The sequence below is a fragment of the Ceratotherium simum genome, chromosome 35 (assembly GCF_057802395.1).
Source record: "Ceratotherium simum simum isolate JZ-2026a chromosome 35, ASM5780239v1, whole genome shotgun sequence".
NCBI lineage: Eukaryota > Metazoa > Chordata > Mammalia > Perissodactyla > Rhinocerotidae > Ceratotherium > Ceratotherium simum.
This window is the reverse complement of record NC_141934.1, coordinates 24,026,943-24,046,773: the sequence shown is the minus strand read 5'-3', so window position 1 is coordinate 24,046,773 and position 19,831 is coordinate 24,026,943. Positions and strand designations below refer to the sequence as shown.

The 19,831-nt window shown below is 48.0% G+C and overlaps 1 protein-coding gene, 1 long non-coding RNA gene and 1 other non-coding gene across 5 annotated transcripts in view; 2 read left to right on the top strand and 1 right to left on the bottom strand.

Annotated features, from left to right (window-relative positions):
• LOC106801734 (uncharacterized) lies at nt 1–12,364 on the bottom strand. 2 transcript variants are annotated; one of them, XR_001391049.2, is made up of 4 exons: nt 12,219–12,311; nt 7,552–7,712; nt 5,498–5,620; nt 1–5,386 (listed from the first exon to the last, which is right to left on the bottom strand). It is a non-coding gene; the product is annotated as an uncharacterized LOC106801734 (long non-coding RNA). The 2 variants fall into 2 exon arrangements; XR_015549821.1 differs by lacking the exon at nt 7,552–7,712 and having other exon boundaries at nt 12,219–12,364.
• On the top strand, nt 1,867–1,973 carry LOC147912476 (U6 spliceosomal RNA). Its single transcript, XR_015549995.1, has one exon. It is a non-coding gene; the product is annotated as a U6 spliceosomal RNA (small nuclear RNA).
• Nucleotides 12,365–12,391: 27 nt separating the features above from the next.
• Nucleotides 12,392–19,831, top strand: part of KDM2B (lysine demethylase 2B) — a 122,988-nt gene continuing 115,548 nt past the window's right edge. The window contains exons 1-4 of one of the 2 annotated variants that reach the window (XM_087423327.1): nt 12,392–12,529; nt 14,534–14,678; nt 17,622–17,700; nt 18,937–18,983. In XM_087423327.1, the coding sequence (XP_087279453.1) occupies nt 12,392–12,529; nt 14,534–14,678; nt 17,622–17,700; nt 18,937–18,983 (409 nt within the window). Of the gene's footprint in view, nt 12,530–13,048; nt 13,478–14,533; nt 14,679–17,621; nt 17,701–18,936; nt 18,984–19,831 lie in introns of those variants that run through there. The other variant, XM_004430007.3, reaches the window with a different exon arrangement.

The window sequence follows — 19,831 nt, the reverse complement described above, 5'->3', positions numbered from 1 at the left end:
CCCTGCATCCGAACCATGAACCCCAGGCCACTGAAGCAAAGCACGTGAACTTAACCACTATGCCGCTGGGCTGGCCTTCCCCTCCGCCCTTCTTTTTTAATAATAAAAAAAAATGGATTTATCTGCTCATTATCCTTTTTTGGGGTCTTATATTTAATGATCAGTTCATTTAGAACATTTATAAAGATAACTTTAATAATGTACCAATTAGGGGGCCGGCCTGGTGGTGTAGTGGTTAAGTTCCCATGCTCTGCTTCGGCGGCCCAGGGTTCGCAGGTTCGGATCCCAGGTGCGGACCTACGCACCACACATCAAGCCATGCTGTGGCGGCGTCCCATATAGAAAATAGAGGAAGATGGGCATAGATGTTAGCTCAGGGCTAGTCTTCCTCAGCAAAAAGAGGAGGATTGGCAACAGATGTTAGCTCAGGGCTAATCTTCCTCACCAAAAAAAATAATAAATAAATAATAACAACAGTAATAATGTACCGATTATTTTGGTAAGAAATGGCTAATATAGAGTTTGTCACAGTAAAACTTAGTCATTAAATTACTTTTTGGAGTTATTTATTGTCATGCAAAGTAATAAAGATTGTGCCACCATGAGCAAGTATAAAAATAGAAACAAATGTTTGCAGTTCTAAGCTTTAAAAATAAGAAATAGGGTTGGCCCTGTGGCTTAGTGGTTGAGTGCGTGCGCTCTGCTGCTGGCGGCCCGCGTTCGGATCCCGGGGGTGCACCGACGCACTGCTTCTCCGGCCATGCTGAGGCCGCGTCCCACATACAGCAACTAAGAAGGATGTGCAGCTATGACATACAACTATCTACTGGGGCTTTGGGGGAAAAAATAAATAAATAAAAATTATAAAAAAATAAATAAATAAAAATAAAAATAGGAAATAAACACACACATATGTCATATATATGATATGCTTTAAAAAATAATAATATATTATTATCACTATCAATTTACAAAACAAAACTTTACCAGTCTCATAGTAGCATTATTCACAATAGCCAAAAGGTAGAAACAACCCAAATATCCATCAACAGGTGAGTGGATACACAAAGTGTGCCATATATATACCATGGAATATTATTTAGCCTAAAAAAGGAAGAAATTTCTGACACATGCTACAATATGGATGAACCTTGAAAACCTTATGCTGATGAAATAAGCCAGACACAAAAGGACAAATATGGTTTGATTCCACTCATATGAAATAGCTAGAATAGTTAAATTCACAGAGATGGAAAATAGATTGGTGGTTGCCAGGGGCTGGGTGGAGGGGGAATTGTGGGGAGTTATTTTTTTAATGGGCACAGAGTTTCTGTTTGAGATTGTTATGGACTGAATGTGTCCCCCCAAAATTAAAAATTGAAGTCCTAACCTCCAATGTGATGCTATTTGGAGGTGGAGCCTTTGGGAGGTAATTAGGTTTAGATTAGGTCATGAGAGTGAGACCCTCATAATGGGATTAGTGGCCTTTAAGAAGAGGAAAAGAGAGATCTCTCTCTCCATGCACACGCACCGAGGAAAGGCCACGTGAGCACACAGGGAGAAGGTGGCTGTCTACAAACCAAGAAGTGAGCCCTTACTAGGAATTGAATCTGCCGGCACCTTGATCTTGGACTTCCAGGCTCCAGAACTGTGAGAAATAAATGTCTATTGTTTAAGCCCCCCAGTCTATGGTATTTTGTTATCACAGCCCGAGCTGAGTAAGGGATGATGAAAAAGATCTAGGATGGTGGTGATGGTTGCACAACAATGTGAATGAACTTAATGCCAGTGAACTGTCCACTTAAAAATGGTCAAAATCATAAATCCTATGTTATATATATCTTGCCACAATTTAAAAAAAAAACAGTGCTCACTTCAGCAGTACATATAATAAAATTGGAACGACACAGAGAGGATTAGCTTGGCTCCTGAGCAAGGATGACACGCAAATTTGTGAAAGGTTCCATATTTAAAAAAAAACAAAACAGCAGCGACAACAAAACCCCCAACATTACCAGCATCTTTCTTCAAAATTCTCTGTGGCCTCATCCCACTCTCTTCCTCATAATCCCCCCAGAAGTACCTACTGTCTTAGTTTTGGATTTCTCCCTTACTGTTCCATTGCTTTTCTATATATATAACTGTTTACTTTGGCCTGTTTTTGAACTTTATATTAAACTTTACTGTGTGCCTACTTCTGCGACTTGCCTTTCAGCTCAACATTTTTTGGTCAGAGTCATCCATGTAGATGCAGGGAGCTATGGGTCATTCTTTTTCACTGCGATATAGTATTGCGACTTACAAAGTACATATCGTGGGCCCCTTCAGATCCTCTCAGCCTCCCCTTCTCAGGCTATCTTCCTTGGCCACTTGTTCCATCCTGACCATTACTTGATGACCAATTTCTGTGTGGGCTCTGACCAAGTGGCCTGCGACTGAGGCTTCTGTGTGGCTGAGGTGTGCAACACTGAGGGACCTCCCAGGTGCTCACATGTGGGTAATCCTGAGGTAGAAGGGAGTTTATACCCTGTGGGGCAGACCTTTGACCAGGAGCCAGTAGATAATTTTTCTCCCTTCTTCCTCCCCTTAGAACTGTCCTAAGATGCCATTGCAAATATGGCCTCTCCTCGGTACCCTCACATTGACTAAACCTCTGTCCCTGGCTCACTCCCCCTTTTCCTCACTCTTGCTTCCCTGGGACTGTACTCACAATAAATCAGTACTGCACAAATTTTTGATTGAGACTCTGCTTTCTGAGGAAGCCAAGAAAGACATATTCTGCAATTTGTCTGCTCTGCTGTTAATGAAGATTTGAGTTGTGTCAAGTTTTCGAAGACTGCAGAGACTATGGCTAGGGCTAACATCCTTGTTCATGCTTCCTGGTGCACTTGTGTCTGTTTCTCTAGAATGTTCCTAGCAGTGGAACTGCTGGATCATAAGTTACATACACCTTCAGCTTTACCAAATATTGCCCAATTAGTTCTCAAAGTGCCTGCTTATCTTTCAAGTTTATTTCACCTCTACCCGCCCCTTGAGCTCCCTACATTCGGATTATAGGGGCCTTCTTTCAGTTCCCTTAGCACACGTGCTCCCCCATCCCAAGGCCTTTGCAGCTGCAATTTTTTCTGCTGAGAACACTTCCCCCAAACCCAGCCTGGCTAAGACCTCCTCTTTCCTCAGAGCTCAGCTCTATGCCTCACTCCCCTGGAACAGCTCCCTGACTTACTCCTCAACCCCAGACCAGGTCAACCCCTCCACGCCTGCCCATAGCAGAGATCTCAGAGCCCCATTTACCTCTCCGTGGTGATACACTTATCAGTTGCAATGTTCCATCTCTCTGTGCAACTACTGGTACAAAGTCTGTCAACTGCGCCAAGTTTCACTAGGCTGAAAGCAGTAACTGCCCTGTTTGTTTAAGCTTACCGCCATATCTCCAGCCCCCAACATCTGTGCCTGGCACATAGTAGGTAATTGATTTTACCATTCTAATAGCTGTTCTATGTTCTCACTCATATTCAAGTACAGCATGTAAATTTTCCAGCATGTTTTAACATTAATTAGCATCTACTGGTGGCAAGATCATGACAATGTAAACACGATCCCTTTCCTTGAGAAACTCACTGAAAAAGGTCAATAAATATTAATTGAACTCACTGGACCTTGACATATTTTAAGCGCTTAGCAACTGTTTGACTCAGAAGTCACCTCTAGTCTGAGTATTACTATTACTATAATGAGTAATGATAGTCATTGCTTACTGAGCCCTTACTATGTACTAGGCACTCTACTAAGTGCTTTACCTTTACCATCTCCTCCTATCCTCACACTGTCCCAGGGAGGTACTATTATTACCTCCATTTTACAGCAGCAGCAGAAAGGTGAAGTCACTTGCTCCAGGTTGCACAGCTTGTAAATGGTGCAGACAGGATTTCTCAGCCAGAGCTCCTAACCTCATATCCTGATGCTAAATTTCCCCTGCCCCAGTTACACTGCTTTCAATTAGATTCCAGAGATTGAGTTCTTAATCACAATGGTAAATCAATGATATTTACCATTATTTGGCACTTATCAAATACTAATCACTATACATTCATCCATTAATTTATTCAACAAATATGTACTGAGAACCTACCATGTGCCAAACTCTGTTGAGGGACTAGGGGTACAGAGGTGGACAAAACAGAATAAAATCCCTGCTTTGAGGATCTGACATCCTTGTGGGAGGAGAAAAAAATAAACAAAACAAATAAGTAAAATATATAATATGATAGATGGTGATCAGTGAAAATGAAAGCAGAAAAGGGAAATATGGAGAGTGATGACTGGGGTTTCCGTGATCTCATTTCATCCTGCCAACAATCTGTCTTTTTTTCCCTTGGTACAAATAATAATGAGATTCAGAGAGGTGAAGTCACTTCCCCACAGGCACACAGCTCATAGGCTGAGAAGTCAGGACTCTGGAAGGACTGAGGACCCCATCCTGCCAATCACTCTTTGCTGTGTGCCTAGCCTACGGAGTGCCTAGAGTTGTGGTGAAGACAAAAGGCGCATCAAACTTCTTTCCAAGAGCTTAACATCTGGCAGGGAGGTAAGTTGACCCAGATGAGCAGAGGACTCACAAAGCTGTACTGATGTGTTAGTGTAGTGCCCAGGGCAGACATTACGCGTGATCGCCTGTGGGAGATGCGGATGCTGAGGCTGGAGTCAAGGCTCAGGCTGACGAATCGATTGCAGAGATCAGGAGCAGGCCGCCTAGGTCGTTCTGGGACCGTTGGTCACTCCGAGGCCCACCAGTCCCTGCCCTGCCCCCACAGCCCGCGCTGCACCCCGCCCCCTTCCACCCTTTGGGTCTCCAGCCTCCAGGCATCAAATAGGGAGACTGAAAGAGGCTGGCGATGGAGCCCCGACCCTGCCTTGGGGAAGCCCCACTCACTTGCAAATAGTGGCCTCCGGTTCCCCCGACTCCGCATCACTAGCTTGAGGGGGCCTCCCAGACAGGGGGGGTCTGGGGCGATGACGCGGAGTGCACCTTTGCAGGCCTCTGCCGAGGGCGATGACAGCTGGTCCCCTGCTCCCAGGTGGCCTCAGAAACCGCAGACGCAGTCTACTCCACCTCCAGAGCCCGGGCTTTGGAGCTAGGAACGTGTAGAGCACCACCTCCCCCAGGCACACCACCTGTCTGTTGCACTTATCAGGGCTTCTTAGAACCTTTGCATCTTCTTCAAAGAGGTACATTTTAAAGTTTGTTTTTCAGGCTGATAATAGACATATTTTGGTGCTTGAGGAATTCATTCAACATTTGTTGAGCATATTTTACAGAGCCAGGCCCTAGGGGCTGAGGATAAGCAGTGAACAAGCCCAAGGTCAGTCTTTCCAGGGACTTTTCCTTTTAATGAGAGAGACAGACATTAGACTATTAACACGTGAGTATTTTACTATAATTCTGAGAAGTGTTCTGAATGAGAAAGGGTTTTGTGCTAGGTTTGGACAAACTCACCTGCTCTCAAGAGGTGGTCTTGGAGATTTCTCTCTTGAGGCTGGGAATAAGAACCATCTTCCTCATTTCAGAATATCCTAGCCTCCCCAGGGCAAAAGGCCTGTCCTCTGCCGTGAATAGTTGCTGCGGAGTGAAGAGGAGGGTTTCCTATAAAGGCCACTCTATGTGTGAATCTAGGAGGCACTCAACAAATAACTGGTGAATTAATGAATATCATTCCAAGGAGGGTTAAAAAGCCACTGACTCCATCTGCAAAGGGTGTTATAATACGGCTAGCCAGGAAAAGAGAAAATCTCAGCACTGTTATTCCTAGATTTCTGGAAGGGTGATGAATTTGGGGACTAGGGGAGGCACAGTTGGGGCGCTGGCCTTCCATTCTACACATAACTCTTAGAGCAGGTGCCGCCCTGTGCTAGGTAGGATACACATCAGTGAATGAGACAGCAGGGTCCCTGCCCTCCCAAGGCTCACAGTCTGGTGAGAGCAGAGGCAACAATGAGAGAATGTGATCAGCATTATGAGGGGGGCAGGAAAGAGAAGATATTTAAGTGATTCCAGGAGGATAAGTAAGAGTTATGGAGAGGAGCGGGGCTGGCGCTGAGGGTGCTCTGGGTGAAGGGATCAGCATATGCAAAGGCCTGGAGGAGAGAAAGCAGGTTTATTCAAAGAACTCAAAACAGTTCAGCGCGTTCAGGCTTTGAAGGAGACTGGTTGGGGAGAGAAAGGATGTTAGAGAGAAAAGCAGGGCTGTTCCACCCATCTCAGGCAGCCTTCCCCTTCAGTCTTCCCTTGGCGGAAAACTAAATTTCCCCAGTCCACAGCTAGTTAGGGTTACGAAATCCAGGAGGTCAACTTTGTTTTAATGAAGACACACCATTTACCGACCACCCTGTTATAGAACATTGGCTCAGTCAATCCTCGTATAACTCTTAGACGTTTGATATTATGACCCCCATTTTACAGATGGGATAACTGAGGCTCAGTTTGGGCACCTTGTCCAATGTCACGTAGCTCACTGTATTTGGGGATTTAGAATGTTCCTTTATGTAAATGCTTCTGTTCTAGCCGTTTCTTTCACATGAGGTAATGCATGTAAAAGCTTTTTTGTATTAGAGCCATGTAAACATAAGGCATGATTATTCGTTTTGCTGGACTTTTGGCTCCATCCAGTCTAGCCTGCAGCATTCAGGGAGCCCAGGAAGGGGCAATAGGGAAAGCCAAAAGGCCCAATGGCCTCTCTTAAAATTCTCCCGTGTCTATTCTGGTTCTCTCTCTGGGGCACCTCCAGATATTATCTTCTGCCAAATAGTTTGCCTCTCAGAAGTTGCAAGATGTGGGAGGTTCAAAAAAAATCATCAGCATCAACAGCTACAAAACCCCTGCAGCAGCCTGAACACAAAGAGTCTGAATTTTGAACAAAGGGCAGGGTGAGACCCGAAAGTAAATGCTGACACATCCTCTCTCCAGCTGTGAACTGGGGGTCTGAGGGCTGCTGCAAAGGTCATCTGTGTCTACATCTTTGGGCAGGAAATGCAATTCAATCCTCCCGGTGACTGATGGCTCTGCAAGATTAATGGAATAGTCTCCAACACTGGTCTCTGTTCTGACAGCAAAAAAAGTGAAGCCAACTTCTCTCCTCCCCTCTCCTCTTACCAAGGTCAGCTGATTCCCCATTTTAAAAGTTCAAAACTTTTCTCCAAGAAATTTGTCCCCTGGTGTTCCTTTGAGGGGCGAAACTCTGCCTTCTGGGCTGAGATCCAAAGGTGGCACTTGAAGGTCTGGGGACCTTTCTAGGCTCTTCGTCTATCCCTACTTCATCTTTCAAAATAACATTAATATAAGGGCATGATCATCCCTGAAAGGGTTAACTGCCAGCCCTGCTGTCTGGCCCTCGGGGCTTGGCAACCAATGAGAATGTAGCATGATGAAGTAATGCTTGGTTTTTGGTTTCCACTGGCTCACACGCTTGTCGATCAATCCAAAGATGCAAGTTTTGAAAGTATCTTTGAACTTTTATGACTCTCTTCCTGGCGTTAACCCCTTAATTAACTCACCTGTTATTTCCAAGTTTCCTTCCAATCCTCGCACGGGAAGAGGATATTAGAAAATGCAGAACTCTAGACATAAATTGAAGTCTTCCCCACATGACCGAAGCCTGTGTCAGGCTGTATGTAATTCTGCTCTTTCTTGCCCCAGTACTTCAATCTGCAAGGGACTGAGGAGGGGAAAAAAAAAGGAAGGTCTTCGGAAGCTCGAACCACTTTAACAAAAAGAGTGTGGTCTCTTGTCCTCCAAAGTATTTTTTTAATTGCAAAAATAATACAAAATATGGCAAAACTCTAGGGTTTGGCAAAGCTAGACACTGGATATACAAGTCCTTGCTATATTTATTTGTCATGTTTATTTTCTATGCCTTTATGTTTGAAATATTTGGTAAATTATAAAGGGCACAATGGTTGTTAAAAATGCAAATAATATGCAAATACAGTCTCTATATATAACCCCCTCAAAATTTTCTCCCCTCCTCAGAAGTGATCAGACAATAGTTTGCTGCTCCATGCAAGCTTTTTTGGGGCATATCTATACAACATAGTATAGATAGTTTAAACATATATAGTTTAATATAAATGAGATCATAACATACACATTATTCTGTGACCTTTTGTGTTTCTCAAGCAATCTTGAACTTTTCCTGTCTCACAACATTCAGATTTACCTCATCCTTAAATACTATTTTAGAATGAGGCAATTCTACAGAAAGTATATGGAAAGATCTCCAAGTTCATATTAAGTGAAAAAAGAAGGGATAGAACAGTGTGTATATTTGTGTGACACAATAAAAGAAAACATACGTCGATGTTTGCAAATGCATAACTGTGTCTGGGAGGATATCCAAGAGACTTGCTGACAAGTTTTCTAGGGATGGGAGTGTGGAAGAGAGAAACTGGGTGGGTGGGAATGGGGGAGAAAGACTTAAAGCGATTTTAAAACAATTTTAAAATTGTGGAATATTTCATCAATATGATAGAATTTATTAAATATTTAAGTACACTTTAAAGAATTGCACTCAGGTGCCCACCATCTAGATCCAGAAACAGAAAATTACCTGTACCTCTCGCTGTGCACCTTCCCTGCCCCAGAGCTGTCTTTTCTTGTATTTTGTGTTAATCACTCTTGTTTTTATTTACCACTTATGTATCTATACCTAAACAATATTTATTTGATTTAGATTTGCCTGATTTTGAACCTTAAAAGCTCAAAAAAGATGACTCAAATGAAATTCATGTTTGAGTGGGTAACATGTACATAGTACAGAATTTAAAAGGCACCACAGCATACAAAATAAAATTAAGTTTATAAGGTCCCAAATCAGGCAACACGAATGCACACATGTGGTAAGAATTTCACCCCGTCCCAAAGAATAGGTTTTCTTCTCTTATCTCCATTTTTCTTTTTTTTTTTTGTATTTCTTTCCAAAGAAAGAAAATTCTGTGTATATAGAAGAATATAGTAGACATAGATATATCCCCTTTGGTTTACATAAGTGGACATCATTCCACACCAGTATATATAGAGCTATCTTATTCTTTTTAGTGATTTGATAACAGCATTTCATTGGGCAGACAAATTGTCCAAGAATTATTTAATCAGTTTCCCAAGTTTTAGATTGATTTTCAATCTTTCTCTATTGCAAATTGAGCTACAATGGATTGCATCTTTGTGTTTGAGTTGATCAGTAGGATGGATATATGTCAGGAAATGGTTATCCATTTCTAAGACTTTCTGCTCTATCACCAATGATCTGTCCTTGAGAAGTTTATTTGTCAGATATGGGCAGGTGGGAGAATCTATACCCAACGGGCATCCCCAGGTGCCTACAGTGCTGTGCTCTTGGCAGGTACTCAGAGTGTGCGGTTTAAGGGCTAACAGTTCAGATGTTCGCATGTACCAGATAGCCCCTTCTAGGAAACCTTTGCAGATATCCCTGGCCCTCTTCCCCCACCTCATCATTCCAATACTCTATTTTCTCTGGGACCCTTCCTTCATTCCACAAATGTTTCCAGAAGGTTGATTATGGGGACTCAGTGCCAAATCAGACCGTGAGGTATGTATAGCCTGGCAGGTGAGTTAAGACAAATTCTGGAAAACAATCTAAGGTTGTGCTGTCCAATAAGAGACACATTAGCTACACATAGCTATTTAAATTTTATTAAAATTAAATATAATTTAACATTCAGTTCCTTAATCCCACTACCCACATTTCAGTTGCTCAATAGGCACATGTGTGTAGGGGCTACTACTGTACTGGAGAGTGAAGACATAGAACATTTCCATCACGTTCTATGGGACAGCCCTGCAGGTAGGCATAGTGGTCAAGCCTGCAGGCTCTAGATTCCTACAAGCCCTGGGTTCAAATCCTGTCTTTGTCATTTCACAGCTGTAAAATTTGGGCAAGTAACTTGACCTCTCTTTGAGCCTCAGCTATGAAAGTGGGGAATTACAGACCCTCTCGCATAGTACTTTGACGAGGATTCAGAGAGATAGCAAATGTGAGTGGCTTTGCTCAAAGACATGGTAAGGTCTCAAAAATGAGGAGCTATTATAATTATATGTGAATCACACAACAGCTTCAGTTTCTAACAGTTCGAAAAGGATTCTGGATTCTGAGGGTTCCTTCCAGAATCAGCCCTTCCTAACTCCCTTGGGAAGCCGTCTGTCCGCTCCCTGCCCAGCCTGGAGTACGTATACAGTCGGAGCTGGTTCTTGTATCCTCTAGGTCTTAGAGCACAGAGCTGCTCAGTCAACCTTTGATGAATTAAGAAATGAATGAATGGGGCCAACACAGCCAGGATTTGACTGGGCCCTTTGTAAGAATGAGGAGGAGGGTCCAGGAAGTCATTATTATTATACTTCAAATACAACTGGCCTGGTCTTTTTTTCCTGCAAGAAAAAATACCTGTCTTGGAGAAGCACCTTAAGCTTCCCTCCTCTCTCTCATCTACCGTCCACTCCTCTGGGACAATTAGCCACCACTGGGAGCTCAAGGGTCTTGGCCCTTCCCCCTTTGGCCCAAAATAACCTCCACCCCCACTTTGAGCAAATGCCTGAAATTCTTTCAACAGGAGGACAAAGCCTTTCATCTGCCAATTACTGATAAAGGGAAAATGCAAATATCGCTGAGGAAGGTGATCCATCAAGGGCCCAACATTTATTGAGTGACCACTTAGGACCAGGCGGCAGGGTAGGCATTCTGGGGGAGTCAAGGGGGAATAAACCCCTGGCTGGCCCATTCTTCTCTCTGGTCTGTGGTTTCCTCACGGTTTGTAAAGGGAGGGATTAAATTAGGTGACTACTCAACCCCTTCCCACTCTGACAGGCCAGGAACTCCCCATCGGGGTGATATATGGACTTAACTGTTTTTACACTAAGGTGCCTGCCATCGGATTTTTTCCTGACACCAGGTTTTGGGGACACCATGAGGCCACATGGGGAAAAAGAAGGGTCTCTGGGAGGAAAGGAGAATTAAGACCAAGCGTGCTATTTCACAGTTTTGCTTTATTCCACTTGACTCATTTTTCAAGATGCTCCAGCCCACAGGCCCTCCTTTGAACATGTTCATTTCAATATGTGGGAGCAGTGAAGATGGTCAATATCCAAAAAGCATGTGATGCCAGAAGCAGGCTCCAGTTTGAGCCCTAGCAACCCCACTTACAAGCTGTGTGATCTTGAGTGAGTGGCTTTGCCTTTCTGAGTCCCAGTTTCCTCATTTGCAAAATGAGTAATAACAAGACTATTTCCCTTAAAGGGTTCTTGTGAGAAAGAGAGAAGCAAGTAAAATGGTCCCTGGCTCTTGACAGAGGCTGAAGGCAAAACCATTCTCACTTCCACTGAGCCAATGCGGGCAATTTCAGTTTGGAAACAAAATTTTGATGTTTGCCTGCCTCATCCCTAGTTAAAAATTTTTCACAGCTAGTGGACTTGGATTAAAACAAACTTCAAAGAGTAGTCGTTGTGGGGGTGGTGCTGGAAAAGAATACAGAAAGACAGGACAGGAAACTTGAAGGTAAGTTAGGGGGAAGCTGTCTCTTAGGGTGACCAATATGGAGCTGATGTTTCACATCCGATCTCTGATGGGGAAGCCACTTCCTCCCCACATATCTGATCGCTGTGTTGATATGGGGACTATATGAGGGCAGAGCAATCATCCAGATTCATAACTTCTCCGGGCCTCAGTTTCCCCATCTGCAAAATGACCTGCTCCAACTATCCCACAGAGTTAATGGCAGAAATAAAATTACAAGTATAGGAATTATTTTGGCAAAGTCTACTTTGAGCATCTACCATTATCCTTTATATAGCCCCGCTGCCATGTCATCTCATCATGATCTTAACCCCCAAGATCAGGCCTACTTGGGCTGGAGGCATGTTTAAGGCCAGCTTTTCTCACAACCAAAGTCGACTTGGCTGTTGTTCAGGATGGTATTACAGGACAAGCCGTTTAGGATTCCAGTTTTGGGGTGGTCACAGAGAGCTAGATATGTGGACATGGAAGCACACCCAGATCTAATGATACTTCATATATGTATAGAAGGTGCCGATACCTGCGCCAGGAAGCTCTATAGGATTAACCAAGGGCGCCCAAAGTTCCCCATGCCCCATCCCAGAGCGCCTTGCACCTTTCCACCGACGTTTCTCCTATAAACGGCCAATAGGGGCTTACCCTTCGCCTGTTTGCCAGCTGCGTTAGGAGGCGCCAGATCCGATTCTCTCGGTATTTCACTCCTGAGCATCTATTTCCTCCTCTTGGCGAGCGCAAGGACCTTTAAAAAATGTCCAATTTCTGTTCCAGGGCTCGTCGCCTAGTAAAGGACTCCACAGACGCGGGCAGAATGAATGAATGAAAGGCAACGTCTTCCGGTCAGCTTGGGTCTGAAAAGGCTCTGGTCTGGCTATATTTCCTGTACCTGTGTGTGTGTTGTGTGGGTCCATATCTTTGAGTCCCGGAGTTTAAAAGCCATGCAGTCCGTACAGGTATGGAGCTGCGCTAATTTCTTCCTGAATCCCCAAATGCCTTCTCCAATGGCAGGTTCGCATATGGGGGTCTGGAGAGGATCGCCCCCAGACCCCCCCAAAAGACATGCAGTAGAAAAGCAAAAAAAAAAGGAATTATATATACAAAATGTTTTGCATTTGGGTCGGCCACGTAGGTAATGGGGTGGGGTGGATGAAGGAAGAGGAAGCCGGGTAGCCCGTGGGGGCCTGGGGCAAATGGGGGCAGGGATTAAGGTGGGGGGTCGTTTTTGGGGGTGCCAGGCCCCGGGGGCTTTCACGCCAGCAAGCTCGGCTTGCATTTCCGCGCCTCCCGCTGAGGCCAGCCGTGCAAATCTGCACCTCCCTCCCCAACCCCTCCTCCTTCCCTCCCTCCCTGCCCCGCCATCTCCGGGATGCGCCCGCCGCCTGCAACTCAGCCCTCCAAAAGTCAGCTCTGCACACAACTCTCGGGCGGCGGCGGCGCCTGCGTGCAGAGGCGCACTCGTGACCCAACAACAAAACAGCGATGCCAGGGCGCTAACGGCGCCCGGTGCCTCCCGGGCGCCCTCCCCGCCCCACACCTCTTCGGGCCGCCGCCCCCGCCCCCCCCATCCCGGGCTGAGTGCCCCCCCCCACCTAGCCGGGCCGCGGGCTCAGAGCGCGATCGGCAACAATGTTTACGTTCCGGGGATTATGACGTCGACGCCTCCCCCCCCACAACTGCTGAAAATGGTTTCCTAGGACTTTGCAAACGGATCTGCTTAAGTGTTGGTGCAAAACTTTGTAGATCTCGGCTCTGGCTTGCTTTATTTATTTATTTTTGGTTTGTTTTCTTTGGTCTTCTCTCCTTCCCCCCTCCGCCAAAATGCAGGGGGCAGGAGTGTTGACAATTAATTGGTGAACTCTCCTAAAAAAATGGAGGCAGAGAAAGACTCTGGAAGAAGATTGGTGTGTAGCTTTTTTTTTTTTTTTCCAAATCTGTATCTGGTATATGATAGATCTATTTTTTTTGTTGTTGTTTCTTGCTGCCTTTTCTTTCCTTCTCTGTATCTTGCAAGAGGACCGGAAAAAAATATAATAAATTGCATGCAAAAGGAAGCAAGCAGCTTACTCCTCCAGTCCCTTGTGAGGCTCAGAGTCTCAGACACTTAAGTGGGGAGGTAGTAGCGGAGAAAGGCGTGGGGGGTGCTGAGCGGGCTCGGGGTTCGCCCGGAATCTGGGGGGCTGCGGGGCCGGGCGCTGGGCGGTGGAGGGAGGAGGCAGGGGATGCGGGGAGTGGTGGGGGAGTCTCCTTAGGAAGTGAGTGTGCGCGCGCGCTTGTGGGGAGATGAGGCAGCTGCTGGTGCGTTTTGGGGGTCTCCGATGGGAGCTTTGTGGCGGGCTGTCTGCCTCTCTCCCTCCAGAGCCCTGACCCCCCCACCCCTCTTCTTCTCGCACTGGCGGGCGGTCGGCGGGGGCGGCTGGGGTCTCAGCCCTTCCATTTCAGCTTTCCAGCTTCCCCGGTAGCTCGGGGGCGGCTCCAGTCTTAGAAATGCCGCCGGCCCCGGGTTCCGGCTTCCCGGCTCTGCCGCCGCCGCCGCCAGGGCTGCTGTTAGCGCCGCCGGGCGCTGCGGCGGCTCCTCTCGGGGCCTACAAACGCCCCGCCAGCCCGTGCGCGGAGCCCCCTTCGCTGGTTACATAACCAGGCTCCCGGCCGAGTGGGCAAAACTCAACACCTCTTGGGGGTGGGGGGCAAGAGAGAGCGCCCCAGATGTCCCTTGCATGGCCTCCAAAGCTGTAGGAGAGGAGTGCCCTGTATAGGGCGCAGCCGGATCCTGGGGGTGCGGGCCCCTCTCGTTATCCTGATTTTCAGCATCTTGGGCATTTGCGCAAAGTTCGTCGGGTCGCAATGGTGGGGTGCAGGGGGCGCACGGCTCCTGCACCTGTTCGAGCTGGGCCCAGGGTGAGAGGCGACCCCCAGTTCCCACAATAATGTCCCGGGCTCTCTGGTTTGGGTCCTCGCAGCGCCCGATTGACCGCCAGAGATACGACGAGAACGAGGACTTGTCGGACGTGGAGGAAATCGTCAGCGTCCGCGGCTTCAGCCTGGAGGAGAAGCTGTGCAGCCAGCTGTACCAGGGGGACTTCGTGCACGCCATGGAGGGCAAAGGTGAGGCACCCCCTCCTCGGGCCGCCCTCCGTGCCGCGGGCCGAGCGCACGTGGGGAGGGAGCTGCCGGTAGCTGGGTTCGTATTTCGCGCCCGCGTCCCCCATTCCAGGGGATCCGGTGACGAAACGAGGCCGAGCACTGGGGGGGTGGGGTGGGGTGGCGAGGGAGGAGGGCAGGCGGGAACCGGGGCCGGGCGTGGGCCTAGGCCGGGTCTGCGCCCACCACCAGCCTCAGGGTGGGCAGAGCCAGGGGGCAGGGGGACAGAGGGACCTGAGGACAGATGAGCGGATGGAGGGAGGCCGGTGCGCCGCATTCTACCCCTCCCGGAGCCGGCCCAGCTCCTTGCGCTGCATGAGGTGCCCTCGCCTAGCTGGAGAGGGGCTGGGGCGCCCCTGGGGCATTGGGGTGAGGGCTCCCCCAGGCCCGAAGCCTCCCAAACTCCGTGTCATTTTGGGCCCTGCCATTTACGAGCTGGCGCTGGGGACGCCCGGAGTCACTGAGTGACGCCTCCTCAGGCCTGGGGTCTGCTGAACCCCGTCACCTCACGGGGCTCGGCCATATTGGAGCAGGGGCTGGGTGAGCTCCCAGTTGTTGGCCGGAGCCCCCACTTAAGCCTGAGGCCTCTAGCCTGGAAGCCCTGACAGTCTGAAGTAGGCACTGAGGGTAAGGGCACTGTCCCGCTCAGGCTTAAGGCTGAGATCCCTGTCCCTTGGTAGTTTGAAGTGAAGACTTGGAGCACCCCTCTGGGAAACAATCTCTTACCAGGCCTGAGGCCTTGAGAGTACTGTCCCTCTTGTGGGCCCTGCCAGTTTAGAGCAGAAGTTGGGGAAGCCTCTTCGGTTTTGGGGTGCCACCCCAGCCTGACACCTTCGGGGTCTGAACTGCTCCCTGACCTTGGTACTAGGAAGGTGTCTGGGAGTGTTCTCCAGATGTTGGGGTGATGCTCTGGCTTGGATCTGAGGCCTCCAGAAGCCCTGGGAGGCCCCTGGTCCGCCTGTGGGGTTGGGGGTCAGGAGATGCCCCTGCCTACCTCGGCATCTCCTTATGCCCTCCTTGGCTTTGTAAGTTCATTTTTTCCCCTTCAGATATTCGAGTTTCCTTTATGTTACTCTTTTTCCATTTTGTTTATCCCCTATTCCCCTTGGAAAACCCTTCTATCCCTCTGAGCTGATAACGGGGAAGCGCCTCCCTCCCGCCTCCAGGTTCCGGTTGAGTGGTGGGGCCTGTGGAGTTAGCCCTAGAAGAGACCGTCCTGGCTTTGCATTTTTGAAGTTTCTCTTTTGTGCCCATTGCTTCCTGGGGCGCTGGCTTCCGTGCTAGGGGGTGGTTGTAGGGGGAGGGAAGAAGAAATTTCTTCTAGCCTGCCAGGTCTTAAGAGCATTGCACACCGTGGCGGACAGTCCAGGGGGCTACTGCATTTAAATTTCCTTAGCACAAATAGGATTTTAATTCCTTTCCCTTCTTTCCCATTTTTACGCGGATCCTATGAGAAAACAATATGCAAACTCTTCCTGGTCATTTGTGAGGAATTCTCTGCCCAGGATCTCAGAGCAGTTTCTCAGGCTCCTTTGAGGAAGTTGAAGCTGACCCAGGGGGTGGGCTTTGGGTGTGTGTGTATGGGGGGGTTCCAGCAAGGGAGATTCCTTAAATCTGCTGTCCAGGCTCCTTTCAAAGGAGAGGGCCCTAGGATTTTGGCAGTTAATTCAGATCTGGCCCCAAAACTTGAGGGAGGAGCTGAGAAACAGAAGGAGCCCTTAGCCTGGATTCAAAATAGAAGCTTCTTAAACTTCTCTGCCTTTAAATCCTTAGGAATCCCCATTCACTGTGAGCCCCTGGGGATCTGAGCTGCTGAGGTCAGGGCTTTCCCCAGCTCTGGTTTTGTTCTCTCCCTCTCCTCTGAGCCGAGTTGTGTTGGCCTCCCCCCTGTCAAGCTGCCCTGGTGAACTGTTTCCCCACGGCAGGGGCTTCAGTGGCCTGGGATCTCTTCTATCTCCCTTCCGACCAGCTGGGGAGGGCTTGTGCCTCTGTGGATTGCTTCAGTTACCTGAGGATTTGGGGATGTGCAGATTTATCTCAGCCTCCCTCACCTCCATATTTAGGGATATGGTTAGGTCAGATCCCCTGCTTTTGGAACTCGAGGATAGAAACCAAGGCCTCCTTCATTCTCCAGGGCTTTCAGTAAGGATTTTGGGGTTGACACTAGACAAACCTCAGACACAAAACCACGCTGTGAATTCTCTTTGGGTCTCATCCTGCCCTCCTTGCACAGCCCTCACCTGGGAGCATCCCTCTTGGTTATCCAGTTGAAGCAAGTCTTGCGATGGCTGCAGCAGAATTTCACTATTAAGACAACAAAGCTGTGCCCAGTTCCCTAGTTATTTTGGCACCAAATACACAGTTTCCAGGGAAACCGGCTTTTCCCCCCTCCCCTTCACTATGCAGGATATTACAATAAGATCTTCCCTGATGCTCGGCTACAATGAGAACCCTCCTCCCAGCCTCCTCTCTGGGGCTTCAGATCCTCCCAGGTGGCATTCTTCAATTTTGCAGTCCCTTTACTTTCTGAGCTCAGCTTGGGATGCATTTCTCTGTTTGTTCCTCTTTCTCAGCGATAGCTGGGGCTCTTTCTGTGTGGGACTCTTTCACGAGTCTCCCTCCCCAACCCTCTCGGCCTTGGGCTGTTCATTGACAAGTTCTGACCCGTGGGGCATGCAGAGAATGACTGAGTAGGCAGAGGAGCTGATAGCTGGCATGGCTTCTCTTGGGCTTTGCCTAATCCATTTTCCTGTCATTTTCTAGGGAGGTTGGCCCTAGGGCTGGTGCCTGCATCTAGTATAACCCTTGCCCCTTCTTCCATCATTTTTCTTCCCCTAACCAATTGATTGTGCTGCCTTTGCCCCTTCATGACTTAACCAACTTGTTTTCATTCCAACATCCAAACAGATTTCAACTACGAGTACGTGCAGAGAGAAGCTCTCAGGGTTCCTCTGATATTTCGAGAAAAGGATGGACTGGGAATTAAGTAAGTTGCTGAAACTAATTGCTTCTTTCCCTGTCTCCCTCCCTAACACAGTTTATACCTTGGGATGGATTTCCTCCACCCTTTTTCCCACCTCTCATGGCTGAGAAGGGTCTTTCTTCATTATCTGGGGATAGTATCTCCTTGTTCAAGGCACAACAAAGGGGAAAACTCTCCAAAAATTGGTCTTTTTCAGAGAATTTGGGCAGAGAGGACATAAGGTACTTAAACAGTGCTGACTTTTTTCCCTGACCCACCCCAGTTAACGTGCAGTGACTTCCTAAAGAGAATTGTGCTGCTCTCCCCAAATCAGGAAAAAGAGGCTGCAAAGGGATTGGCCAGCCTCTAAACCAAGACTCCCCCATGTGGGAAATTGGTCCTTTTCCGGGGAGGGTGCATTTCCTAGGATGCTAGGCCCATGTCTCCCCTTGCTCTGCCTGCTCTAGCACCTGCCTCCCCACTACATCTTGTTCCGTTTACATTCTCCCAGGGATCTGTCAGAACTCCAGGTGGGGGAGAGATCCAGGAGGCAGGCTGGCAGTCTGGAAGAACAGGTTTCCACCCCTTGGGCAGGGGTGGGAAGGAGGCTGAGGGTGTCATCACGGTCTGCCTCCCTCTCCAGCATCTACTGCCAGACTTGCTCAAGAGTCTCATTCCTACGAATAGCAATTAAACCTTTGGCATCATTGTTAATTAACAGTGAATGTCACTACAGTCATAGCCAGTGTTATCAAATCCTTGGAATTGGTATGATGTGTGTCTTTTTTTCCTTCTGAACTTAAAGGGGTCCCTCCCACTTTTCATACAACTCCTTATGGAGAGTATTTTCTAGAAGAAGAGACACAGAGAAGGCCGCCCACCCTAAAAGAAAGCAGGGTTTGAATGCCCAGCTCTGGCACTTACCCTTGACACTGCGCTTCAGTCTTCCCCGGAAAAGTGGGGTGGACATTGGATGTCCCATCCTCTTTTCTGTAGCAGTGCTGGGTTCAGGTGTCAGGGAGAGTGAGGGGGTTTGGTTTGCCTATTGGGGTGAGGAAGGGGCTCCGTGGTTTGAAGGTGACCCTCCTTTGAAGCACCAATGGGTCTGCCACCCTCCCTCGGGGTTATCTCATTTTGGGTTCCCAAACTGAGAGCAAGGGAACCCGCTTGGAAAAATGGCCTCCTCCTGCCCCCAGAGTTGGGTCTACTCTACACTACTTTCTGGCTTCTCACCAAATGTCTGTGCTCCACTTTTTCCAGGATGCCTGACCCTGATTTCACAGTCCGAGATGTCAAACTCCTGGTGGGTAAGTTGCTTGCTGTGTGTGTGCCTCAGAAATGCTGAAGTAGGGAGGAGGAGAAGGGGAAGGAGGCCTTTACCACCTGCCTGGTTAGATCTTTAACTGCCTCTGAAAAGAAAGTCCCTATGGGAGGAGGCAGGAGCAGGTGTGAGCTGCAACCGTCTCATTCTACAGAACAGGTCAGATTGCAAAGTCATAAGAAGCTGTGTCAGAAGGTGTTTGCCAGTGCAGTTTTACGAGGCCGATTTGGACCCTAGCCTCCAGCTTGGGTGTCAGCAACGTGATCTCAGATCTCTCCTTTGCGTTTATTTGTGGGTTGCTGTGTAAACGCTGCATGCTTTGTGACCCCTAAAAGACTTTTAGACATTCTTCCTGCTTCCTCAGGGTTCTAGACAGGTCTAGGGCGGGGCTTGCCCCTGAGCGCCCAGCAAATGTTTATTAACTCCCTGAGCACCTGCAGAGTGTGGCTGAGCCCTTCACGCTCCAGACTCCTGACCAGATATCAGGCAGCATTTCAGATTTTACAGGAAGGTGTTGAGTATATTCATTCTTTCCAGAAGTGTTTCTCAAGTAGCTCCTACATGGCAGGCAAGTTCAGAGCTGTGAACATGACAGACAAGACCCCTGTCTTCTTGCTGGGAGTGACAGACGACAAAGAAGTAAAGAGGTTTTTTGTTTTTGTTTTTGGTGAGGAAGATTGGCCCTCAGCTAACATCTGTTGCCAGTCTTCCTCTTTTTGCTTGAGGAGGATTGTCCCTGAGCTAACATCTGTGCCAGTCTTCCTCTATTTTGTATGTGGGAGGCTGCCACAGCATGGCTTGATGAGCGGTGTGTAGGTCCGTGCCCAGGACCTG